Below are 27,744 nucleotides of genomic sequence, written 5' to 3' on the forward strand. Positions count from 1 at the left end.
AGTTTTGATGATGATTGATCAGCACAATTGTTGAGATGTGTATTGAGAAAATTTATAAACGAGGTACAAAATAAAGAAAACATGGTATCCCAAGAATGATTTGGTGATGATACTGTTAGCAATCTCCACTGGGCTCTAAAAAGAGCTCCAAATTAAAGGCTTTGCTACATTTAAATTATGTATATTTAACCCTTAAGAGGAAGCAAAATGCCAAAACCTTATCCAGCCCCACTTCATATTTTGTACCCTATGCTACAGTATCTACATGGCCTCCCTAGCACTAGCGGCCATATAGTATAGACAGCTCCAACATATCCCACCCCACACACCACACCCCTCAGGGCAGGCCCCTCCACCCCACAGCCAACACCAAAGTCCAACCATCTCCTCTTTTTTCTTTCCCTTCCCTCCACCAGCAGCACCATCACCACCACCACCTTTATTGGGTCGCTCCCCGCTCTATCAAGAGAGAAATGTGCCACAGTTGGTTATTCACTTTCCTCTTCTTGGCACTCTTGCCCGGAATGCCCGCCCTGCCAAACCCGGACCCGGTTCCGATCCAGCCATTCCTGCCGAGCCCGTCTCCCCAGGCCACCATCCCCGCCTTCCCGGAGCAATCGGCCATCGCCAGCTGCCCTCTGGACCTCCCCGAGGAGCTCTTCCACGGCATCAAATCCTCGTGCGGTGCCGGCAAGGGCAAATCGGGGTCGGATTCAACTAGCCAGCTACACCGGAGCAGGTGCTGCCCGGTGCTCGCCGCCTGGCTCTACTCCGCCTACTCGGGCACGGCTCTGGGCCGGGCGGGGAGGGCGCCGCAAACGGCGTCGTACGATCTCCCGCTCCTTCCCGACGATTCCGAGACCTGTGTGGATAGCCTCCAAAAAGCGCTCGGCGACAAAGGGATAGAATTGGCGAAGCCAAACGAGACCTGCGATACGGTGTACTGCTACTGCGGGATAAGGCTGCACCCCTTCAGCTGCCCGGAGGCGTTCTCGGTGTCGGAGAAGGGGAAGCTCGTTGGCGACGAGAGCGTGAAGAGGTTGGAAGGAGATTGCTCCAGCCCCAACGGCAATGGCTATGTGGGTCTTGGCGGCTGCTCCAAGTGCTTGAACAGTTTATACCTGGTAATCGTCCTCTTCTTTCTCTGTCTCCATAACGGATTAGCTGGTCGGGTCGATCCATTCTTCTTTCTGGGTTCGGTTCCTGGGTTAATCCCAGTCTTGCTCCGCCAGCAGCGTCAACGTGCGTCTAACTGGGAAAGTGTCGCCAGCGCCTTTTCCACAGCACCTCACATGCTCGCCACCGCGAGTTGTGTCTCTACTCATGAAATTGAGTAGAGGACCGTCACGCGCCGCCGCATCGGCCGGCTGGTTTGTTGTTTTATTTTTGTTCCCTTTTTGAATTCGCTTGACGATTGAGTGGGGATTATAAAATTTTATCCAACCGGTTGAAGTTGATTCATAGGATTGCACGCGCCGCTAGTGCGGCGGGGATTCGCAGAGCGCGAGAGCTAGTGGTCTGGGGTTCACGCTTACCCAGTGCGTCTCAGTCCACGGAGAGAACCATGCTCCTGCATCTGCATCATGTGATGTGGGGCAGAGAATACTGTATTTTTACAGAATTCCCAGTCACCGGTGGAGAATGATAGCCCATTGGAAATTCTATTTAAATACCCCATCACAGAAAAAGAGACATTCTACCAGAACACGACGAATTTACTCATATACCCCTAATGAATGTATGTGTGGGTGCAGCTGAATGAGGACAACAGTGGAAATAGCAGCAAGCTGGAGGACCGGACGAGTAAAATGCACAGCAGGGACTGCGAGCTCATGGGCTTGACGTGGCTGCTGGCGAAGAACCGATCGGCGTACATGCACACGGTGTCTTCCGTTCTCAGAGCCATCATGATGAGCTCCGACGGCTCTCGTCCCCGATCATGCAGCCTCACCAGCGACGGCATGCCGCTCGCAGTCGATTCCTCGGAAATCGACGATCAGTCTTCGTCAACCAGGCTCCGATTCTCCGTCGCTGTCGCGGTTCTGTCGCTCTCTTTGCTTTGCATTAGCCGCATTGCGACGACGACGACGTTCTAGTCGAGCTAGTTGCTGTACCAAACCCGAGAAAAAAGGAAGAAAAATCGGATGTGCTGTGTAATGTTGTCAGATTCATGACCTTCAATTTGTTAATTTAGGTTTCCGAGTTCTTGTGCTCTCAACAGCGACTGGATTCCGCTCGCCATCGATTCGTCGGAAATCGACGCACTGTCTCCGTCAACCAGGCTCCGATTCCCCGTCGCCTTCGCGGTTCTGTGGCTTCCTTTGCTTTACATTAGCCGCACCGCGACGACGGCATTCTGGTTGAGCGAGTGACTGTACCAAACCCTAGCAAAAAGAAGAAAAAAATTGGATGTGTTGTCACCTGTGTACGTACGTAATGTTAGAAAATGTCGCGCAACGGCTGAAAATCGCCTGCAGTCGTCCGTTTCAAATTGAATGTGCTGTGTAACCTTTTCCGTCGGAGAAACCGGATGTGCTGTGTAATGTTGTAAGATTCATGACCTTCAATTTGTTAATTTAGGTTTCCGAGCTGTTGCACGCTCAAAACAGCGACAGAACAGAATGTCGCTGACAGTCAAACTGGTCGGAAATGGAGGATCAGTCTCCGTCAACGGCGCTCTGATTGCGTGTCGCCGTTTCCATCGATCTCTTGATTTCCTCCTCCAGAGAGCAGATGACGACGACGTCCCAGTTGAGTCACTGGCTCACGGGGAATCTGTGAAACGTCAACGTCTGACTGAATTCTCACAGAAAGGCATAGAGACAAAGGTCAAAGGGGTGGCCTGAAAAGGTCATTTCATTCGACCCTTTTTCTTTTTTTCTTTTTTGGTCCTTTCTTTCTTTCCTGTGGCTTTTCTTTTCAGAAACAGCATCTTCCAAACATTTTCGTGGTTGCAGTTACACTTTATTTTTAGTTTTTATATTTTAAAAATAAAAATAGAAAACAACTTGTAATCAAATAACTAAAACTTTAAAAACTTGGTTATCTGAAAAAGCGTTCTTTTTATTATTTTAAAAATAAAAAATAAAAATTAAAAAATTAAAATAATAAAAAATTATTTTGAGTGATTTCATTTAAAATAAATTTTAAATTCAAAATATATTTATTTATTTATATTTTATTATTGTAACGAAAAAAAATATTACAAAATTAATTAATTTTAAAATATATATATTTTAATAATAATTAATATTAAATAATTCTAATTTATTGAATAATTAAATTTATTAAATAAAATATTATTAAAAAATTATTTTTAAAATTTCAAAAATAACGCATTTTTAATTTTCTAAAAACAAATTATCAAAACAAAAAATTAAAAATAAATTTAAAATTAAAAATTAAAAAATAAAAAGAATGCAACTTAATAGTTGTCAGAAACTCTGATGCATGTTTTTTTATTTCAAAATATTAAGAAACACATAAAAAAAAGTTTTTGAATTATTTTTATAATTTTAAAAATGTTTTTGAACTATTTTAAAATATTAAAAAAATTTTGAAAATGTATTTTTATTCCAACATTAAAGATAAGAATAGTTTTGCCTCTATATGACGTTAGATAATTTACAGGAAAAAATATATGACGTTAGATATAGAAATAATTTGTATTTATTTTTATTTTAATGAATAATAGAATTTATGTTTATATTTAATTAATAATTTATTTTTATATTAAAAATTATATTTATAAAAATTTCTATATTTTTTTATTTATGGATTTTTTTTTGTATTTTTATTTCTTATTTTTTTAAATATCAATTTTCTATTTTCCTCTTATATCATATTTATTTTTTATTTTTATTTTTGTGCAACTTAGGTCAAAACTTGTCCACTATGGTGGAGATAATTTTTTTTTTATCTTTAGATCCATTAAAAATTAAGTATTCACAATCATATATAAGAATATATGAGAAGATATAATAATAATTAGGTTATAGACCCCGGCAAGAAATTGTTCGTCTTTATAGGAAAAAATGAATAACCAATAATATATTTTATAATTTTAAAATGATAATAAATTATTCTATATATTATTTTAAATAAAATGTACGACTACAATATGGATTGGTGGGCATATTGTATGTTGACCAATTTTAAGCCCATATTCGGCCCAAGCCGATGTGATCGGCCCAATAGATGGCCATAGATAGGGGCGGATTCAGGGGAGGGTTGAATTGGCCATACTGTAGCTAACCATCCCACTCGGCCCACTTATTCCCTAGACGGTGGAGTCCGTACTTTGGAGTCAAACCTATATTTTTGCACATAAATTTATATATTTTTATTATTTTAATTACATAATTAAACCTGAGTTTTGAGTCAATTTAACTTTCATACTTTGTGTGTGTCAACTTAAATTTTTTGTTATTTAGATTACTGACAAAATAAACATTACACTCTATTTACGTTAAAGTATTTAAATTAAATTAATTAAAAAAATACAAGTTCAAAGGCATAATTGAAATAATGAAAATGTAAGCTTATTACAAAAGAAAAAAAATTAAAGTATATAAATTGGCTCAAAAAAACATGTTTTGAAATATAATCAAAGAAAAAATTTAAAATTTTAATGGCCATTAAAAAAAATATAAAAATACAAGCAAAAATATTGGTTATGTTCGACTTTGGGTAGTAAAATAACTCAAATTCACGGTTATGTTCCCGTTGAGCATAGTTAAAAAGCTATATGATCGAGATCATGCTGGATTCGGAGAATTTTTAATTGTTTTTCAATTGGTAATAAGCCTGGAATGGTAAAATATTATTATCGGTCTTCTTTGTACTCTTTTGTATATAAATTATATATAAATATTATGTATATTATATTATTTAAGCATATAAGTTATTTTGAGATTATGATACAATACCAATAAGGTTCTAAAATTTATTTTTTTATTTGCATGTGCACAAGATAGTATTTTAATTTTTTTTAAAAAAAAGATCAAGTTTAGGGTTCCTCGACCTTGCCTTGCACTTCATTAAGGCAGGGTATTGGAGTTGGGGATTGAAAATGGGGCAAAATCATCCCATTTTGTTATCAACTCTAAATGAGGTAGGTTTTATCGTTGCTTGACTGATAGAATCGTTTAAATGCTCAATATATTGAGAAATATAAATAACGAAAAAGAATGTATACATAACACAGCTGCATTGCATGACAGGATTGACAGCTCCCTAGTGGTGCGGAAATTTGATAAATTCCAAAAGATAGGGTACTTATTGCAATTTCTAAAATATAAAGACATACTTTGAAATAGAAAAAAACTTAAAGGTGCTTAATGTAATTTACTCATTCTCAGGGGTTTAACTTTCTTGGTTCGTCAATCGTCGGTACACCGGAATCTCTGTCCTCTGTCCGATGAAATCGCATACGAAGAAATGGAGGAACGTTTCTCAGATTCAGGAACAATTAGGGCTGAAGATTCCACAATGTAAGATCTTTCAAATTCATCCTTATTTTCTTCGCATTTCCTTTCATTGTCTTCTTCAGTTATTCTCTTGCTTTTCAGCAAATGCTTGTTGGTTTGTTTAGCAATATATACATATATATATATATATACACGTTAGTACCTTTGAGTTAATGGAGGCTCTGCAGAAAAGCGACTCCGCAGCCATCGCGCAAGACTCCCATGGGAGTCGCCGCTGCCTCCTCCAGTCGCAGGCGATGCTAGGAGTAGGAGAAGAATAAAAATAAATAAAAAAATTGAAGATGAACACAATGTTGTCAAAAACACATTAAATTTCCATTCTTTTAATTAAAAACAAAGACTGAGCTGAATGTAGAAATTTGAAGAGGAAAACTAAATTAAATGCATGAAAATTGTAAACAAAATGAAGCAGTCCCTTCAAAAACAGTTATAGAAAAGCATAAACAAACCTTATTTGTTCTTTTTTTTTTTTTTCTAGGGCCTTCATTCTTTGATATTCTTATTGAAATAATCTCAAGTTCTTAATATTTCTAAGAGAGTTGATACCATTTTTTGTTCTACCAATTAGTGGATACCATTTAGAGAGTTGATATTTTTTGTTCTAAACAAACCTTATTTGTTCTACCAATTAGTGGATACCATTTTTTTTTTTTCTCAGTGAAATATAGATCCAAACACAGAGTAAATAAATAAGAAACGACATTAATAGGCCTATTCTTAAGCTTTGTCATTCAACATTAATTGTTTAGTGTTAAGGTTGAGTTGTGCATGGATGACAATCAGGACCTGTATGATGGGTTATAGAAAAGGGTCATACAGCGAACCAAATGATTTATAGAGCAGATTGGTGGTGCTGGAACCTTATCCAAGTAGTCTGCAAACTAGACTTGAGATAAATATTTTTTCATATTATTTGTGTGGACTGTTTTGTTGTTGTTTTTTTTTTTTTTTTTCCCGTTATCTTCCTAAAGGAAAAAAAAAAAAAATTTAATGAGGTGCCTAACTTGATGCTGTGCCGCTTCAGTTAGTTCTTTCAAAATTGCTTTCCACTTATGTTACTAGGAAACCCTTGTGTCCTTGGGATTTTATGTCTTAAAATGCTTTCTATAGAATGTTTTACTCCTCCATTTTTAGACAGTGACTTTAGCTATCCAAAGCAAAGCAATCCCTGAAGGTTTTGCTATTTATTCATTCAACAATTTCCTTAGCAGAAAAATACCTTAATAAAAGTAATTTAGAGAGATTGGAGTTTGGCATTACAAATTATTGGGTAATAATACTTCTAGAAACATGTTGTTACATGTTTAATTGAAAAAATAATATAGTCTAGTGTTATTGTTGCACCCCCTTTTCTAGAAGAGCTTGCCTGGCCATTGATCCCAAGTCTAGATTTAGAGAGGTCGGAGTCTGAAAGAGGCAAGTTCCTTATCTCAGTTCTTGTTGCCAGCGTGTGGTATACAGCATTTTCTTTTGTACCAGAATGATTTGCATTCATGGTGTACTTATTATCTTTCTTTTATTAACTAGACATTCCAAAAGAAGCTGTTTTATTATTTTGCCCATTTTGTTCTTGTATATTTTGTTTTCAAATGTTTTGTTTTTACATGAAACATCAAAGTGGCCAATATTGGCCACACCTTGAACTTTTGTCGTTGGCAGGGAAATTACTTGTAATTAAAATGCGTCTTATGAGAAGTAGGCTTGTTTCTAGGTCAAGTAAATAAGATTCATGCTACCATGCCATGAAAGTTGAGGCAGCTTATGTATCCACAATGGCGTGGGCAAGTGCATTTTGACACTCTTTTCCCTTCCATAACTGATGCTTTATTGCATGTGTTTTAGAATGGGACAGGAGTTATGGATGCCACATGGAAACTTATATTTGGGGTTTGCTTATTCACATGCATAGCACACCCTTTACTCGCATATAAAAGGCTCTCTACCTTTGGCCATTTCACCATCTCTATTTGGTCTTTTCTCTGACTTCCCCTCCTTGTCTATCCTTCTAAATTTCTGCTCTCATGGATCCGTTTGACCCATTGGTTGCTTATGGAATTATCGGAGATGTTGTTGACAGGGTTACTCCCAGTGTTACCATGGAAGTCTTTTTTGGGACAGAGTGTGTTACCAATGGTTCCAATATCAAGCCTTCAATAGCTGTCAATCCTCCTGGGATCACAATCAGTGGCCAGCATAGTGAACTTTTCACCTTGGTTTGCCTACGCATCTTTTATTGTTGTGTGTGTGTGTTACTTTGTTTTGTGCCCTGCCTATTATTTAGTCTGGATACTTTCAGTCAGGTCACTTCCTCTTATACTATGAGTGTTGATTCTTACAAGTGTATTGCTTTCTTAGGTAATGACAGATCCCGATGCGCCAAATCCAAGTGAACCTTCAATGCGCGAGTGGGTGCACTGGTCAGTCTCTCTTTCATTGTCTAATTTTCGAAGTTCGTCTTTCTTTTTCTCTGTCATTCAACCATGAAAAGCAGCTGATTTTGTTTTCAACTCTCAGGATTGTCACTGACATTCCAGGTGGTAAAGATCTGACTCAGGGTAAAAGCTGAAAAACTCTTGTAGCCATTTTGGTTGATTTCTCTCTCTCCTTTGCTTGAAAATGAATGTATATCATGAAGCGGAAGGCAGATGTTTTTGGGCTTTCCATGTTTAATATATCCTCTCTCAAAATAGTCCTGAACTTTTGATTATACAGGAATGTATATAATCAGTTGCAGCTGTCAACATATGGTGATTTGGTGGTCGGCACTGCAACTATAATATCTTGCTTCTGTTACAGCTGTAAAATTTGTTTTATTGAATGTGCTTCTATTTGTTGAATAGGCCAAAATTCATACCGAAAATCATACAACAGGCTGTATGATTCCATTGCATGAAACATCTGTGTTCTAGAACTTGTTTTACATGCGAACTGTCTCGTGCACATATGGATATTGTGACACTTCCATCATGCTATATGTACATGCAAAATCTGTGTTGGGGAACTGTATACATGCAAATCCATCGGGCTAGTTTTTCTCCATTTCTTGATTTAGTTTTGTATCAACAATTAAGGGTTTTAAGCATAATCTGGTAGGGATGTCTACTTGCAGGAAATGAAGTCGTTTCATATGGCCCTCTATGCCCAGCCATTGGAATTCATCGTGTTGTGGCACTCCTGTTTAAACAGCAGCGCCCCCTTGGACTGCTGGAGGGGGTACCATGTAGGGCATACTTCAGCACCCGAGCATTTGCAAGCGCGTACAACCTGGGAGATCCTGTGGCGATAGTCTTTTTTAACACCCAGAAGGAATCAGGGAAGCGAAAGCGCTCAGATAAGTGAACTAGCTAGCGGTCTATATGCGTCTCTTCTTGGTTTAGTAGTGTTGGAAGGATTGTCTTGTAATGCTCTTTTATCTTCTAATAGAACTAATTGGCAGTGTTTTCATTTTGCTGTGAATTTGATTTGAGTATCGGATGGAGATTGTTGTGTTGGATCCCTTTTATTAAAGAACACAAGTACATTTTCTTGTCATTTGTGCAGCATATCACTGAATTGATATTACTTTCAACGAGGGGTGTCTTCATCATTTCTTCCATACAACTAATATAAATTTATGCGCATAAGAAAGGTTAATTTAGAATTTCCGTATCATAGAGTTTAGGTTTAGTTTTTCAAATTAATGGAAGGAAACTCTTCTGACAATTCCTAACAAAGTATCTGACTTGCTTCTGATAAGTAGATCTCGAAACTTTTAATTTCGATACCTCTTAATTGTGAACAAAATCTTTTTAGCAGTCTTCTTATATCTACCTCTTCTTATGACATATTTTGTTTCATTGTCATTTTTAACTTTTTATTATTTTTTTGGCTGTTAGTAATCTTTTTTTAAAATTTTCGTATCATAAAATTTAGATTTAGTTTTTCTACTAAATGGAGGGAACTTTCTTTAACACTCATCGACAAAGCATCCGACTTGATTCTAAAGAGTAGATCTTGAAACTTTTAATTTCAAGAATTCGATGTCAATTTCCATACTTTCTAATTTTAGACAAAAAAATTTCAACATACTTCTTATATCTAGCTCTTCATACGGCTTGTTTTGTTTCGTTGTCATTTTTAACTTTTTATCATTTTTTTTACTGCTTGTAATCTCTCTATAAAATTTTAGTATCATAAAGTTTAGGTTTACTTTTTCAAATTAATGGAAGGAAACTCTCCCGACGCTTCACAATAAAGCATTTGACTTGCTCCTGATAGTAGTTATCAAAACTTTTAATTTCAACTGTTCAAAATTAGTTTCGATACTTTCTGATTTTAGACAAAATCTTCTCAGCATGTTTTTATATCTGTCTTTTTATGATTTGTTTTATTTTGTTGTCTTTTTTAAAAATTAATGTTTTATCATTAATTTTTAACTCTTCCATGTCAATTTTGAAACTTCCTAATTTTAAGCAAAATCTTTTTCAATATATTTTTTATATTTATGTCTTGTTAAATTTATTTTATTTTATTGTTAATTTTAATTTTCTATCATAATTTTAGGTGTTTGTAATCTCTTATTAGAATTTTTGAATGATAAACTTTAGTTTTAGTCTTTCAACTTCTGGGTAAAGCATTTGACTTGATTCAAATGAGTAGATCTCAAAACGTTTAATTTTAATAATTTAATATCAATTGCAGTACTTTTTAATTTTAGACCAAAAAAAATACTTTTAACATGCATTTTATATTTAGGTCTCCTTGTGATTTATTTCGTTTGGTAGTCATTTTATATTTTTTTATCCCTATTTTCACAATTTTAGAAATAAGAAAAAAAAGATATTATTTTATTTTGAAAAATCCTGAAAATCTTTCAAAATATTTTGTAAGATTCTGAAAATCTTAGAGAATATTGCTGAAAGGGTTGTGGAATATTTGGGAAGACATGTGGGGGTTGGGTTGAGATGCAATTAGAATTAGGGTTTGAGAATGCTTAGGCATTAGGGTTTGAGAATGGTTGAAAGATACGATCGACGGCTTGCTTCCGACGAGGGGGTCTCGCTCCGGCAAAACCCTTGTCCCCAATTCCGACGAATTCCTGGTATCTAGGTTCCGACTCTAGCTAGCCTAAATAACCCTTGCATGTAGATTTTGGCTTTCAAAGATTTCATTCAATTTGTTTGAATGGTTTGATACAGATTTTGAGTAGGAGGAGCTGCTTATTTCTAAACATTAAATCAATGATTTACCACAAAATTGCGCCGGATACCAGCGAGGCAGGCAGGGGCGAAGGCCAACATGAACCTGCCGGCGATGTATCCGGTAGCGATGGAGTCTACCAGCGGCAGGCGCACTTGAACCGTTGAAGTCATCTCGTCGCACGGGTGGTAGAACTTGAGGTAGGAGAGGAGCGGGTCACGTGACTTGTTGGACCGGGGACATACCTGGAGAACGTGGCCGGCGAGTGGAAGAACGACGGCTTCGGTGTCACGGATCGCTGATTATTCTGTGATCACGTTTCTGGGTATTATGGGAGTCTCTGCGGGGGAAGAAGCCCGTTTTCCCCACGTTGGATTTGCCTCTTCACCTCACAGCCGGCCGTTTGGTGTCCAGGTTAAGGATCAGCCTACTAGTATTGGGGTTGGGCAATGTATGGGAAATTTGGCTATGCTTTACGTGGGTAGGTACGCCTTTTGAAGAGGCCATGAATTTGTATCTTGTGTTTGTGCTGCCTTTTGAAGTGGCCATGGATTTGTATCTTTTGTTTGTACTGCTTTTTGAAGAGGCCATGAATTTGTATCTTGTGTTTGTGCTAGACCCTAATGGCTTCAAACAGGTTGTGGGCATTGCCAGTGAGTTGGAAATTTGTATCCGTGCTCTATTTGGGTTGGAAAATATGAATGCTTTTGAAGATCCATGAATTGTATTTTGTGTTTGTATTGACACACCGATGGCTTCAAACTGCCAAAATTTAAATGTTTTTTGTATTAACCATCTTTTTTTATATTTGTAATCTCTCTTTTCCTTTTCAGCTAGACCACCCTTGCGCAGGATGTTTTGAAACTTACTCGGCATGACTGATGTGTGTTATTTTAGATGGAAAGAGAAGAAGCTGGTAGGGAGGGTACTATTTCTTTTGGATGAATCACTACTTGTGTCCAGGTTTCATGTTTTACAAACAGCTTTGGTGCTGCCCGTTGCTTCAAATTTATAAAATGAAGGTAAGTTCAATGCCGAATTTTTACGTCGCTTATGATGTCTAGGCTGTTGGCAGAATTAGATGTACGTGGCCCAATAATTTGGAATGTGCAGCTGCATCATGCCCCAAGTATTTTTTGTAATTTGGTCTTATTACCTTCGAGCAGGTTGTCTCACAATATTTTCGTTTTTTCTTTGTTTTTTGCCAGGACACAATATTTTCTGTTTGGTCCCAGAAAGAAAAAAGCAAATCCTCTTAGTATTTGAATTTGAGTTACACTTTTAGCCATGCTGGACCTGTTGGCCATTGGATTCATAAGTCATGATTAACTGATAAACTTTAACAAAAACTTGATTTATCATGCTTGGGTTATTTATTTATTTTTTGTCCGCATCTAGTTGATACTCTGTATCTTTAAGCAGTGATGTATGGATATGCCACTGCGTTGATAGAAGGTAGGGCAAGTTAGCAAGGGTAAAATTATACACACACACGCACCCAAATATAACATACCTTATAATACTTGCATTTCATATTTATACAGATAAATTGTTTCATTTCTGAAGCATCTTGAATACCTAAATTTTGGCAAATCTATCATCTAATGGACTTCTCATGAGAGAGTGTTGATTCTCACAAGTGTATTCGCTTTCTTAGGTAATGGCAGATCCCGATGTGCCAAATCCAAGTGAGCCTTCAATGCGTGAGTGGGTGCACTGGTCAGTCTCTCTTGCATTGTCTAATTTTCGAAGTTCATCTTTTTTTTTCTCTGTCATTCAACCATGAAAAGCATCTGATTTTGTTTTCAACACACAAGATTGTCACTGACATTCCAGGTGATAAAGATCCGGCTCAGGGTAAAAGCTGATCAAACTCTTGTAGCCATTTTGATTGATCTCTCTCTCTCCCTTTCTTGAAAATGAATGTATATCATGAAGCGGAAGGCAGTTGTTTTTGGGCTGTCCATGTTTAATATATACTCTCTCAAAATAGTCCTGAACTTTTGATTATACAGGAATGTATATAATCAATTGCAGCTGCCTACATATGGTGTTTTGGTGGTCTGCACTGCACCTATAATATCTTGCTTCTGTTACAGCCTGTAAAATTTGTTTTATTGAATGTGCTTCTATTTGTTGAATAGGGCAAAATTCATACCGAAAATCATACAACAGGCTGTATGATTCCATTGCATGAAGCATCTGTGTTCCAGAACTTGTTTTACATGTGAACTGTCTCCTGCACATATATATATTGTGACACTTCCATCATGCTATATGTACATGCAAAATCTGTGTTGGGGAACTATATACATGGAAATCCAACGGGGCTAGTTTTTCTCCATTTCTTGATTTAGTTTTGTCTCGACAATTAAGGGTTTTAAGCATAATCTGGTAGGGATGTCTACATGCAGGAAATGAATTCGTTTCGTATGGCCCTCTATGCCCAGCCATTGGAATTCATCGTGTTGTTGCACTCCTGTTTAAACAGCAGCGCCCCGTTGGACTGCTGGAGAGAGGGTACCATCTAGGGCACACTTCAGCATCCGAGCATTTGCAAGCGCGTACAACCTGGGAGATCCAGACTCCAGTGGCGATTAGTCTTTTTTAACACCCAGAAGGAATCAGGGAAGCGAAAGCGCTCAGATCAGTGAACTAGCTAGCGGTCTATATGAGCGTGTCTCTGCTTGGTTTAGTAGTGTTGGAAGGATTGTCTTGTAATGCTCTTTATCTTCTAATAGAACTAATTGGCAGTGTTTTCATTTTGCTGTGAATTTGATTTGTGATTCAGATGAAGATGGTTGTGTTGGATTCCGTTTATTCATGATCGCAAGTACATTTAACGGTCACTTGTGCAACATAGTACTAATTTGTTGTTACTTTTAATGTACACTCTACTAGTGGTGTCTTCATCATTTCTCCATACAACTAACCATGTCTATATAAATTTATGCATATAAGAAAGGTTAGTTTAGAATTTTTGTATCATAAAATTTAGGTTTAGTTTTTCAAGTTAATAGAGGGGATCCCTCCTTGCACTTCTCGGCAAAGTATTTCACTTGTTTCTAATAAATAGATCTTGAAACTTTTAGTTTCGATAATTTGATATTAATTTCAATATTTCCAAACTTTAGTCAATTTTATTTTAATATTCTTCTTATATCTATCTCTTTTTATGACTCATTTTTAACTTTTTACCATCTTTTTGACTATAATTTTTGCATCATAAATTTAGTTTTTCTACTTAATGGATGGCACATTATCCGACAAAATATCTAACTTACTTTTGATGAGTAGATCTCGAAATTTTTAATTTCGACAATATGATATTAGTTTCGATATTTACTAATTTTAGATAAAAAAAAATTTCAGCATGTTTTTTATACTTTGGTCTTCTCATGACTTGTTTTGTTTTATTATTATTTTTAACTTTTTATCATCTTTTTGACTATTTATAATTTTCAGATAGAAAATTTTCAACTTAATAAAAAAAAATCGTTCTGACACTTTCCGGCAAAACATTTATCAACTTGTTATTAATAAGTAAATTTTAAAACTTTTAATTTTGATAATTCGATTTTAATTTTATTACTTTCTAATTTTAGATAAAAAAATTGAACATACTTCTTATAACTTATTTTGTTTGTAATCTCATTTTAGAATTTTCATACAGTAAAATTTAAATTTAGTTTTTCAAATTAATGAAATGAAACCCTTCCAACACTCTCCTTCGACAAAATTTTGACTGACTTCTCATAAAGTAAGATATTTTTTAATTTTAAACCAAAAAAATCTTTTTAACATGCTTTTTATAAAAGCATTTTATTTTTTATCTTCAATTTTAATATTTAGAAATAGTAAAAAGGATATTATTTTATTTTTATTTTTATTTTAAAAAATCTTTCAGAATATTTTGTAGGATTCTAAAATCCTTAAAAATATTCTAAAAGGATTGTGAAATATTTGGCAATGCTTAATTATAAAAGGCACGTGGGTGTTGGGTTCAGTTGCAATTAGGATTAGGGTTTCAGAATGTTTAGGCATTAGGGTTTGAGAATGTTTAGGGTTGAAAGGTACAATCGACGGCTTGCTTCCGACGAGGGGTTCTCGCTCCGGCGAAACCCTTGTCTCCAACTCCAATGGCTCCGACGAATTCCTGGTATGTAGGTTCCGACTCTAGCTAGCCTATTCTTTCATACAAATAACCCTTGCGTGTAGATTTTGGCTTTCAAGGATTTGATTCAATTTGTTTGAATGGTTTGATACAGATTTCGAGCAGAAGAAGGAGCTGCTTATTTCTAAACATTGAATCAATGATTTACCACAAAATTGCGTCGGATACCAGCGAGGCAGGCAGGGCATGGCCGAGTATGGCGAAGGCCAACATGAACCTGCCGGCGTGGCATCCGGTAGCTATGGAGTCTACCAGCGGCAGGCGCACTTCAACCGTTGAGGTCACGTCGTCGCACGGGTGGTAGAACTTGAGGTAGGAGAGGAACGGCAACGGGTCACGTGAATTGTTGGACCGGGGGTATACCTGGAGAACGTGGCCGGCGAGTGGAAAAACGACGGCTGCGGTGTCCACGGCTCGCTGATTATTCTGTAATCACGTTTCTGGGTATTTTGGGAGTCTCTGCGGGGGAAGAAGCCCGTTGTCCCCACGTTGGATTTGCTTCTTCGCCTCACATCCGGCCGTTTGGTGTCCAGGTTAAGGATCAGCCTACTAGTATTGGGGTTGGGCAATGTATGCGAAATTTGGCTATGCTTTACGTGGGTAGGTAGGTCTTTTAAAGAGGCCATGAATTTATATCTTGTGTTTTTGCTGCCTTTTGAAGTGGCCATGAATTTGTATCTTTTGTTTGTGCTGCTTTTTGAAGAGGCCATGAATTTGTATCTTGTGTTTGTGCTAGACTCTAATGGCTTCAAACAGGTTATGGGCATTGTAAGTGAGACCTGAGAGTTGGTGTATGTCTTAGCATTTTCATTGGCCATGAATGGGAAATTTGTATCTGTGCTCTATTTGGGTTGGAAAATATGAATGCTTTTTAAGATCCATGAATTGTAGTTTGTGTTTGTATTGATATACTGATGGCTTCAAACTGCCAAAATTTAAATGTTTTTGGTATTAACCATCTTTTTGGATGTTTGTAATCTCCCTTTTCCTTTTCAGCTAGGCCACCTTTGCGCAGGATGTTTTGAAACTTACTCAGTATGACTGATGGTTATTTTTGATGGAAAGAGAAGAAGCTGGTAGAGAGGGTACTCATTCTGTTGGATGAATCACTACTTGTGTCCAGGTTTCATGTTTTACAGACAGCTTTGGTGCTGTCCCTTGCTTCAATTTTAAAACGAAGGTAAGCTCAATGCTGAATTTTTACATCGCTTATGACGTCAAGGCTGTTGGCAGAATTAGATGTTCTTGGCCCAATAATTTAGAATGTGCAGCTGCATCATGCCCTGTGTATTTTTTGTGATTTGGTCTTATTACCTGCGAGCAGGTTGTCTCACAATATTTTCTTTTCTTCTTTGTTTTTTCCCAGGGCGCAATATTTTCTGTTTGATCTGAGAAAGAAAATGACACAACAGGCTGTATGATCCCATTGCACGGTACAAGTGTATTAGAGTTTGTTTACCGTTTGCACTGGCCATTGCAAATATGGAAAAGTTGACACTTGGCATTCATTATTTTGTTGTGCACATGGTATGTGGTGAGAGTTGTCCACATGCAAATCTGACGTGCTCTGCTCTCTCTCTCCCCTCTGTGGGTTAGCCCAGGAAGGATGAGTATGCAGCGAAGACACTGGGCTGGGGCTGTGGCCAGTTGCCTGAGATTGCTGTGGATTCTGCTGCTGTCGGTGGTTATGGATCGTTGGTTGTTGTGGATGAGGGAATGCTGCCAGTGATGGTGTGGAAGGCCGTAAGGATCTGGGGAGATTAAGAGACCTATAAAAGCTTACAGGAATCCTTCGGGTCGGTCCAGGAAGGTACATTCTGTTGGCACTTTGGTTTAGTAATTGATTTAATGGACAACTGCTGTGGGCTTGTATTGAAGTTGGTTGTTTAATTGGCTTTGATTTTACTTTCACTCTGTTGGTTATTGAAATTAGGTCTTATTTATTTTCCATCCCCAATAAATATATTGAACAAAGGTTATAAAGTTTCTTGAAAAATTAGTTTTGTGCCATTAAGATAACTGTGAATTCTGAATGAGAATCTACGGGCCATTGAACTCCAGATTATGGATGGAATGATCGAATTCCAGGATAAACAATCAGTTTAATTTGAGTAAGTATTTCATAAATAAAGTGCAGTTAAGATATGGTTATAGAAATGCTCTATAACTTTCAAATCTAAGAAGGGCTAAATGTTTTAGCTATCTTTGGTTGTTTGTGATGCCAAGGTGATCAAAGATTCTGCTTTCAACTTTTGTAAAACTGATTGATGAAGCAACTGAAACATGTGTTCATCACCTCTGCATCGAAAACCATGAAGTTGCTTCTTGTCTGGATATACTCTTTCTAAAGTACCATTACTTTTTTTCTTGTAGCCGTGCTACATAATGTAGAAAGGAATGGTTGTGCGAACAGAGCCTGATACTACCACTGCAAACCAAAAAAATAGAATGACTTTTATCTTTTAAGTAATTTATTTTTAAGCCTGTGAAATTGTTTCTCAAGTTAAATGCTTATTAGCTTTGATTTTACTATCATGCTTTTTGTTACTTAAATTAACACTGAATTATTGTGTTTAGTTGTGCCATGGCCGGTGACCTACTAATACAAAGTACTTACAGGAGAAATTTTAATTGTTGCATGTTCCAATTTGCAAGGATTTGTTGACAGGCTAATAACAAGTTCCTTCATGTTTACCGATTTTGTTTCTTTAGCTTATACCTGTTTATGGGCTTTTTTTAAATTGAAATGATGGCATAGAACAAGTTTTACTTTTATGGACCTGTAATTTTCCTTTTGTAGTAGTTTGCATTTATGCCCATATTTTCTTTTCCCTTTTTCTGATAGGTGCAATGGCCACAAACAATTCATGTTGAAAAGGCAGAAAATGCAGAATGTTTAGCACATTTAATGTAGCTTCATGCACTTGTAAAAACCTTAATAGTCAGTGGAAATGGATGTTGCTATTTTCTCATACTTAATGTTTTTTTGTTTTTTAATGGGGTCGCTTTTGGATGCTAAAGCGCATTGATTACTGGGGACCAAGCCGTTGCAACTTAACAGTCGGTGGCTTATGAAGATCTCAATAACGAACTCGAACATTTTGTGAGTTAATTGCACCACACTTTCTGTTGGTCCTGGAATGATTTGCATTCCAATTATACTTGTTATCTTACTTCAATTTACTATGGAATCCAGAAGCAGCCATTGTTATTATTTTACCCTTGTTGTGCTATTTTATATATATATATATATGTGTGTGTTCAAACAATTTGCTTTACATGGAATAAAATGGGAAATAAGGAACATGGAATGAAAATATATCAGTGACTATATTGCACAAACTACTACTTATATGGTTAGCAGGGAAATGATTTGTTCTTAAAACGCATCTTATGAAATATATCAAAGTGGCAATACTGCAGAAGCATGTTACCTTGGTATGCGGACACTTCTTTAGTGCTATGCATGTGTTTACCTGTGTTTTCTGCCCTGTCTATTTTTTGGTCTGGACACTTACAATCTGGTCTCTGCCTCTTTTACTATCAATGAATTTTGATTTTTACGAGTTTATTGGCTTTCTATTGGTAATGGTGGATCCCTATGCACAAAATCTAAGGTGAACCTTTGGTGCATGCATGGGCATTTCGGTCAGTGTTTCTTGTGTTGACTTATTTTTGTTGTCTATCTGTTTCTTGTTTCATGCAACCACAACAAGCGTGTCACTTTGTTTTTAACTCTCATTATTGGAACAAGATTCTGGGTGATAAAGGTCTCCCTTGTGGTCAAAACTGATAACTCTTGGTTAATCTGTATGTTTCTGTTTTCTAAAAAAATGAATCTCTTATGTATCTATGGTGATTTATTCTTCTTCCTGGATTTCTGGGCACGTGGGAATGTACATGATGAGTTATTGGATTATGGGGAGTTTAACCTCATTGCTCTATGCCTGACTGCAAATTGACTACATGTTACATGTCTTACCTACATTATTTCATACTTGTTATCTTACTTGCATTTACAACAGAATCCAAATGCGGCCATTTTATTAGTTTATTCTTTTTGTTCTCTTATATTTTGTTTTCAAGTGATTTGTCTTACATGGAACAAAATGGTAAATAACGAACATGGAATATATAAATATATCGAAGTTGTCAATACTGCATGCGCCAGAGTTTTTGTGGTTTCCAGGGAAATAAATTGTTATTAAAACGTGTCTTCTAAAATAAGGGTAGGCTTCTCTCTTTCGTCATTATTTCTATACTATTTGCTTCTTTCAAGGTGAAACAAATAAAATTCGTGCTCTCTCTCTCTCTGCCAGCCTATGCAAAATGGTGTTTTGGTTTTTGCCTCCATCTTTGGATCTGCTGTCAGATTTGATTTACATCTAGTTTCAAGGGGCTTTTTGTTTATTTCTTTACCTTCTATACTCTTTAATTCTTTGGTTGTTGGTCAATGTCCTGATTTGTTGTTTGGATCTGTGCTGATCTGTATTTACTTTGCTTTGGATACTCGCTAGAGAGCTAGGCATGAAGCTGGCATCAAAGCGGATGGCGGCTTTGAAGAAGTCCAAGCTAGAAATGGACTCCGTGTCAACTGGTCTAGGAAGCAAATTGGTGCCAAGCATGTAGTTCTACAATGGAGAACTGCCAGTTCCTTCACTATGTTTGTTCCTGATGGATACAATGAGATCGCACTCGCACCAATGATGAACCTGCCACTTCCTCCCATGTCCAGCATGTCTTCTCCCCCTGCTGTTCAGACACGGATGGGCAACAAATATAATCCTGCAGAGGGCTGCAAGCCTTCAAGTTGGGTGACAAAGTCATCTTTCCTGTGGAGAGTAGGAGCTTGGCAATCCTTTAGCATCATCACAGGATGGTGATCATGGTATGAACAGAACACAAGTTTTTGTGGATTCATTTATAATGCTTTGTCTTCCTTTAAGCCAAATTTTGAATTAGTTGGTACTTGGTTGCAGGCTTTGATGTTGTTAACTGATTTGCCAATTGTTGTTACAAATTCAGATTTCTTCTTAATATTCAAGATAGAGGGCTAATGAATTAAAAGATGTGGTTCTTTCATTGTCTTTTAGAATTGCTCCCTGCTCTCTTCCAAGACAACTTTTTCAACCCACTGAAAAAAGTGAAGCGAACTTTTCTACCAAATCTGTCATTTTCCCTCCCATTTTTCCTTCCACAGCTGTTCTTCCTTCTTCAAATCTCCGCCAGTCGCAGTCGCCATGGCAGCCGCCTGCTGCATCTTTTGGGCTCGCCGGCACCGCCTGTGTCAACCATCGACTCCTATGTTGTCCGTCATGGACTGCTTCACCGCCTCTGGCGGCTACCTGCTTTGCCCGCTGCCACCTACCGCTTGTCACCATCTGCCACTGCTGCTCCGCCCATTCACCCGAACTGGTCACAGTAAAGATCATAGCAAGTTTTGTTTTATCTTTTATCAGTATGTTGTTGGACATGTATGTATCAATATAATTTTTGTTCATTCGGCTAGCATAATCTGATTGGGATGTCTACATGCAGGAAATGAAGTCGTTTCATATGGCCCTCTATGCCCAGCCATTGGAATTCATCGTGTTGTCGCACTCCTGGTTAAACAGCAACGCCCCCTTGGACTGCTGGAGAGGCTACCGTCTAGGGCACGCCACAGCACCCCAGCATTTGCAAGCGCGTACAAATTGGGAGCAGTGAACTAGCAGGCAGTGTATATGAGCGTTTCTGCTTGGTTTAGTGGTGTTGGAAAGATGTCTTGTAATACTCTTCATTTCTATTAGAACTAATTGGCTGTGAATTTGATTTGAGATTCAGATGAAGATGGTTGTGTTGGATCCCCTTTATTCATGAACACAAGTACATTTAACGGTCACTTGTGTAACATAGTACTACTGTTTGGTTTAGCGGTTTGATCACTTATAAGTTATATAAGCAATTTTAAAGTTATATAGCTTGGTGTGTTTGGCAAGAACTAACATGCATTGGACAGAAGTTGGTGTCCCTTAACTTTGAGAAAAAAAAAAGTTGGAAAGTTGACCGAGCAAAATATAATGTTGCCCTCATATAATTTTCATATCTATACGCATGTCTCGTTATTGCCGTTATCATCTTTTTTTCGAAGTTCTTTCTTCCATCATCTTCAGAAGCTCTGCCATTATTGTCGCTACTGCTATCGCCCTTTGGCTGTCATCGTCGTTTGCTGTCTTCTAGCTGAGCTACCACAACGTGACATCACTGGTCCTTTTTTCAGATTTAAATTCGTCGCCTAGCGCTGTTGGCCCTCCTCCATTATTGTCGTTGCCTCCAGCCTCAATCGTCGCCTCCTCTTCCATCGTTAGTGGCATCCCCAATTGACTGTAAGTCTATATATATTGTATATACATATATTGTGTATATATATTAATGGTAGGAAAAAAGTAAAAGAAGTAATATATATTGTATTAATATATTTTTTAATAAATATGTATAATTTATCTAACATTTATAAATTAATTTATATTTTTTTATAAAAAATAATATTTTTATTTATATTATTTAACATCATGTCTATTTTAGTCTTTGTCAAGTTCTGATAACTTATTAGTTTTTACAAAGCAAATACAATTATTAATTAATAATTTAAAAGTACATTTATCTAAACACGTCATCAACTTAAATGTTACACAACTTTTATACTAAAAGTCAACTAACTTAAAAGCTTAAATAAAAAACGCTAAACCAAACAACCTCTAAATTGTTATTACTTTCAATGTATATTGAATAGTGGATACTTTATTTATTCTTCTATATAATTAAGATGTTATGTTATTTGTGTTGAACAACTCTAAAAGTACAGCTATGGGTCTAGCTGTAGCTCCCTTTCTCCACGCTCATCATGTCAAGCAACATAAATGTCCCACGCGAGTAACATATCAGCATTTATACTATTAAATCACATGTTTTCATAAATTTATGTATATTATATAAAAGTGTTACTTTATAATTTTCAAATAAGTTTAGTTTTTCAATCTTATAACACTCCTCGACAAAGTATTTGACTTGTTTTTATTGAATAGATCTTAAAATTTTTAATTTTAATAATTTAGAGAAACTTTCCTAACACTCTCGACAAAACATTTGACTTGTTTTTGATAAATAGATTTTGAAATTTTTAATTTTAATAATTTAATGTTAATTTTGATATGTTTTAATTTTTAATAATTTTTTAACATGCTTTTTATACATAGATTTTCTTACTATTTATTTTGTTTTGTTATTTTTTATTCTCATTTTTAAAATTTTTGAAATAAAAAAGAATATTGTTTTATTTTTATTTCTATTTTAGAAAATTTTGAAAATCTTTCGGAATATTTTGTAAGATTGAAATCTTTGCAAGATTGTGGGATGTTTGGGAATGCTTTATTATAAAGAGCATGTGGTGTTGGGTTGAGTTGCAATTAGGACTAGGGCTTGAGAATGTTTAGGCATTAGGGTTTGAGAATGGTTGAAAGATACGATCGACGGCTTGCTTCCGACGAGGGGGTCTCGCTCCGGCGAAACCCTTGTCTCCAACTCCAATGGCTCCAACGAATTCCTGGTATGTAGGTTCCGACTCTAGCTAGCCTATTCTTTCATACAAATAACCCTTGCGTGTAGATTTTGGCTTTCCATAATTTCGTTCAATTTGCTTGAATGGTTTGATACAGATTTCGAGCAGAAGAAGGAGCTGCTTATTTCTAAACATTGAATCAATGATTTACCACAAAATTGCGTCGGATACCAGCGAGGCAGGCAGGGCATGGCCAAGTATGGCGAAGGCCAACATGAACCTGCCGGCGAGGTATCCGGTAGCTATGGAGTCTACCAGCGGCAGGCGCACTTCAACCGTTGACGTCACGTCGTCGCACGGGTGGTAGAACTTGAGGTAGGAGAGGAACGGCAACGGGTCACGTGAATTGTTGGGCCGGGGACATACCTGGAGAACGTGGACGGCGAGTGGAAGAACGACGGCTTCGGTGTCCACGGATGGCTGAAAATTCTGTGATCACGTTTCTGGGTCTTATGGTGGAGCGTCTGCGGGGGAAGAAGCCCGTTGTCCCCATTTTGGATTTGACTCTTCACCTCACAACCAGCCAGCTGATGCCAGGGTCAAGGCTCAGCCTTCAAGGACGCTATTGAAGGACGCTATTGGGGTTGGGCAATGTACGGGAAATTTGGCTATGCTTTACGTGGGTAGTAAGATCTTTTGAAGAGGCCATGAATTTTTATCTTGTGTTTGTGCTAGACCCTAATGGCAACGAACCGGTTATGGGCATTGAGTGAGACCTGAGAGTTGGTGTATGTCTAACTTTTTGATTGGCCATGAATGGGAAATTTGTATCTGTGCTCTATTTGGGTTGGAAAATATGAATGCTTTTGAAGATCCATGAATCGTATTTTGTGTTTGTATTGATATACCGATGGCTTCAAACTGCCAAATTTCAAATGTTTTTGGTATTTACCATATTTTTGGCTGTTTGTAATCTCCCCTTTCCTTTTTAGCCAGAACACCCCTGTGCAGGATGTTTTGAAACTTACTCAGCATGACTGGTGGTTATTTTAAATGGAATGAGTAGAAGCTGGTAGAGAGGATACTGATTCTGTTGGATGAATCACTACTTGCGTCCGGGTTTCATGTTTTAGAGACAGCTTCGGTGCTGCCCCTTGCTTCAAATTTAAAATGAAGGCAAGTTCAATGCAGAATTTTTATGTCGCTTATGACGTCAAGGCTGTTGGCAGAATTAGATGTCCATGGCCCAATAAAATGGATTGTGCAGCTGCATCATGCCCTTAATATTTTTTGTGATTTGGTCATATTACCCGTGAGCAGGTTGTCTCACATTTTTTTCTTTTTTTGTTTTTGCCAGGGCACAAAATTCTCTGTTTGATCCGAGAAAGAAAAAAGCAAATCCTAAGTATTTGGATTTGAGTTACACTTTTAGCCATGCCGGACCTGTTGGCTATTGGATTCATAATTCGTGATTGCTGATAAACTTTAACAAAAAACTTGATTTATCATTCTTGGTTTATTATTTTATTTTATTTATTTTTTTGTCAGCATCTAGTTGATACTCTGTACCTTTAAGCAGTGATGTATGGATATGCCACTGGGTTGATAGAAGGTAGGGCAAGTTAGAAAGTGCAAAATTATGGCTCTTCTGTTGGCAGCCCTATTCTACATAGAGTCATAGACACACACAAACACACAAATACAACTTACCTTATAATACTTGCATTTCATATTTATACAGATAAATGGTTTTATTTCTGAAGTATTTTGAATACATAAATTTTGGCAAATCTACCATCTAATGGACTTCTCTTGAGCTGCATCTCACCTTCCCTAGCCCTGGTGACCTCCAATGGCCTACCCTTCTTCTTCCCCAACTCAGACGGTTCCCTGGTATGTAGCTTTGCACTTCACAGGCCCTTTTTGATTCTTTCCCTGATTGGATGAGACCCCTTCGCTGATACCACAACTTCGTTGAGTGCCTAATTGTTGTGCCTTTTATGCAACTCCTCTACCACTCTCTCCCTCTCTTTCTGGAGCAAGGAGAGGTTCTATATGGAGCTCTGGTGTGACCTCCAGTAACACTGATTTCCTTTAGCACTTTCTATTCATATCCTTTGATTATCTTTGGCACAAATAGACATTTCTATTTACCTTTGACCCTGATTAGTTATGGCGCAAAAATGACACAGCAGGCTGTATGATTCCATTGCATGGCACAAGTGTAGTTGAGTTTGTTTGCCATCTGCACTGTCCATTGCAAATATGGAAAAGTTGACACCAGTTATTCATCATTTTGATGTCCACATGGTATGTGGTGAGAATTGTCCACCTGCTAATCTGATGTGCTCTGCTTTCTCTCCCCCCCCCCCCCCCCCACGGCGGGGTTAGCCCAAGAAGGATGAGTACGTAGCGAAGACACCGGGCAGGGGCTGTGTCCAGTTGCCTGAGAATGCTGTGGGTTCCGCTGCTGTTGGTGGTGTTGGAGCGTTGGTTGTTGTGGGTGAGGGAATGCTGCCAGTGAAGTGTTGGGGAAGGCCATCAGGATCTGGTGAGATTAAAAGACCTAGAAAAGCTTACAGGAAAACTTCTGGTCGGTCCAGGAAGGTACATTCTGTTGGTACTTTGGTTTAATAATTGATTTAATGGACAACTGCTATGGACTTGTGTTGAAGTTGGTTGTTTTATTGGCTTTGATTTTACTTTCAAGCCGTTTGGTTATTGAAATTAGGTCTTAATTATTAGCCGTCCCCAATAAATTTATTGAACAAACCTTATAAAATTTCTTGAAAAGTTAGTTTTGTGCCATTAAGATAACTGTGAATTCCAAATGAGAATCTATGGGCCATTAAAATCCAGATTAGGGATGTAATGATCGAATTCCAGAATAAAAAAACTGTTTAATTTGAGTAAGAGTAAATAAAGTGTGGTTAAGATAATTATAGAAATGCTCCATAATTTTCAAATCTAAGAAGTGCTAAATGTTTTTGCTATCTTTGGTTGTTTGTGATGCCAAGGCGATCAAAGATTCTGCTTTCAACTGTTGTAAAACTGATTGATGGAGCAACTGAAACATGTGTTCATCACAAACAATGAGGTTTCTTCTTGTCTGTATATACTTTCTAAAGTACCATTACTTCTTTTCTTGTAGCTGTGCTACATAATGTAGAAAGGAATAGTCCTGCGAACAGACCCAGATACTATGCAAACCAAAAAAATAGAATGACTTTAGTTTTATCTTTTAAGTAATTTATTTTTAAGCCTGTCAAATTATTTCCCAACTTAATTGTTTTTTAGCTTTGATCTTACTGTCATGCTATTTGTTTCTTAAATTAACACTCAATTATGGTCTTTAATTGTGCCATGGCCTGTGACCTACTAATACAAAGTATTTACAGGAGAAATTTTAATTATTGCATATTCTAATTTGCAACGATTTCTTGACAGGATATTAAATTGCTTCATGCTGACCAATTTTTGTTTCTTTTGCTTATGGCTGTTTATGGGCATTTTTTTTAATCGAAATAGTGACATAGAACAAGTTTTACTTTTATGGATCTGTAATTTTTCCTTTTGGAGTAGTTTGCATTTAAGCACATATTTTCTTTTCTCTTTTTCTGAGAGATGCAATGGCCATAAACAATTCATGTTGAAAAGGCAGAAAATGCAGAATGTTTAGCACATTTAATGTAGCCTCATGCACTTGTAAGAAACCTTATTAGTCATAGTGCAAATGGAACTTGTTATTTTCTCTTACTCTAATTGGGTAGACTGATTTTTGTTTTTTAATGGCTTTTGGATGCTAAAGCGCATTGATTACTGGGGACCAAGCAGTTGTAACTTAACAGTCGGTGGCTTATGAAGATCTCAGTAACGAACTTGAACATTTTGTGAGTTAATTATGCTCCGCTTTCTGTTGGTCCTGGAGTGATTTGCATTCCAGTTATGCTTGTTATCTTACTTCCATTTACTATGGAATCCAGAAGCAGCCATTGTTATTATTTGCCCTTGTTGTGCTATTTTATATATATATATATATATATATACTCAAACAATTTGCTTTACATGGAATAAAAGGGGAAATAAGGAACATGGAATAAAAATATTTCAGCGGCAATATTTGCACAAACTACTAGTTTTATGGTTAGCGGGGAAATGAATTGCTCTTAAAATGCATCTTATGAAATATATCAAAGTGGCAATATTGCAGAAGCATGTTATCTTGGTTTGCCAACACTTCTTCATTGTTATGTGTGTGTTTACCTGTGTTTTCTGCCCTGTCCATTTTTTTGGTCTGGACACTACCCCATTTTTTTGGTCTGGACACTTACAATCAGGTCTCTGCCTCTTTTACTATCAATGAATTTTGGTTTTTACATGTTTATCGGCTTTCTATAGGTAATGGTGGATCCCTATGCATGAAATCCGAGGTGAACCTTTGATGCATGCGTGGGCACTTCAGTCAGTGCTTCTTGTGTTGACTAATTTTTGTTGTCTATCTTTTTCTTCTTTCATGCAAGTACAAAAAACATGTCATCTTGTTTTTGACTCTCGTTATTGGAACTGACATTCTGGGTGATAAAAGATCCCCCTTGTGGTAAAAACTGATAACTCTTCTAGCCTTTTTGGTTAATCTGTATTTCTCTGTTTTCTCAAACAATGAATCTCTTATCTATCTATTGTGATTTATTCTTCTTCCTGGATTTCTGGGCACATGGGAATGTACATGATGAGTTATTGGATTATGGGGAGTTCAACTTCATTGCTCTATGCCTGACTGCAAATTGACTACATGCTACATGTCTTATCTACATTACTTTATACTTGTTATCTTACTTGCATTTACAACAGAATCCAAATGTGGCCATTTTATTAGTTTATTCTTTTTGTTCTCTTATATTTTGTTTTCAAGTGAAATGTCTTACATGGAACAAAATGGTAAATAATGAACATGGAATATAGAAATATATCGAAGTTGCCAATACTGCATGCGCCAGAGTTTTTGTGGTTTCCAGGGAAATAAATTGTTCTTAAAACATGTCTTCTAAAATAATGATAGGCTTCTCTCTTTCGTCATTATTTCTATACTATTTGCTTCGTCAAGGTCAAACAAGTAAGATTCGCTCTCTCTCTCTCTCTCTCTCTCTGCCAGTCTTTTCCAAAACAGTGTTTGGGTTTTTGTCTCCATCTTTGGATCTGCTTTAAGATTTGATTTGCATCTAGTTTCAAGGGGCTTTTCGTTTATTTCTTTACCTTGTATAAATTCTTTGGTTGTTGGTCGATGCCTTGATTCTTTGTTTGAATATCTGCTGCTCGGTATTTACTTTGCTTTGGATACTCGCTAGAGAGCTAGGCATGAAGCTGGC

At 37.0% G+C, this 27,744-nt stretch overlaps 2 protein-coding genes across 25 annotated transcripts; both read left to right on the forward strand.

Moving 5' to 3' along the window:
* The first annotated feature begins 307 nt into the window (after positions 1 to 307).
* On the forward strand, positions 308 to 2,585 carry LOC127793735 (uncharacterized GPI-anchored protein At4g28100). The gene is made up of 2 exons (XM_052324427.1): positions 308 to 1,124; positions 1,755 to 2,585. Exons 1-2 carry the CDS (start codon positions 474 to 476, stop codon positions 2,094 to 2,096), a joined length of 993 nt encoding a protein of 330 aa, XP_052180387.1. The 5' UTR covers positions 308 to 473; the 3' UTR covers positions 2,097 to 2,585.
* A 2,780-nt stretch (positions 2,586 to 5,365) lies between these two features.
* On the forward strand, positions 5,366 to 27,744 carry LOC127794523 (protein MOTHER of FT and TFL1-like). Of its 24 annotated transcripts, none has more exons than XR_008021682.1 (7): positions 14,578 to 14,826; positions 14,936 to 15,445; positions 15,838 to 16,021; positions 16,208 to 16,274; positions 16,438 to 16,651; positions 19,359 to 20,299; positions 20,380 to 20,528. XR_008021682.1 is itself a non-coding variant. In XM_052325692.1 (5 exons), the coding sequence occupies exons 1-5, from the start codon at positions 5,440 to 5,442 to the stop codon at positions 20,550 to 20,552; spliced, it is 465 nt and encodes a 154-aa protein (XP_052181652.1). In that variant the 5' UTR covers positions 5,366 to 5,439; the 3' UTR covers positions 20,553 to 20,889. The 24 variants fall into 24 exon arrangements, 2 of the variants coding, with proteins under 2 accessions (XP_052181652.1, XP_052181651.1); XR_008021683.1 differs by having other exon boundaries at positions 16,443 to 16,651; XR_008021678.1 differs by adding an exon at positions 17,863 to 17,944 and having other exon boundaries at positions 14,572 to 14,826; positions 15,838 to 16,651.

Source organism: Diospyros lotus, chromosome 2, assembly GCF_014633365.1.
Source record: "Diospyros lotus cultivar Yz01 chromosome 2, ASM1463336v1, whole genome shotgun sequence".
Classification (NCBI taxonomy): domain Eukaryota; kingdom Viridiplantae; phylum Streptophyta; class Magnoliopsida; order Ericales; family Ebenaceae; genus Diospyros; species Diospyros lotus.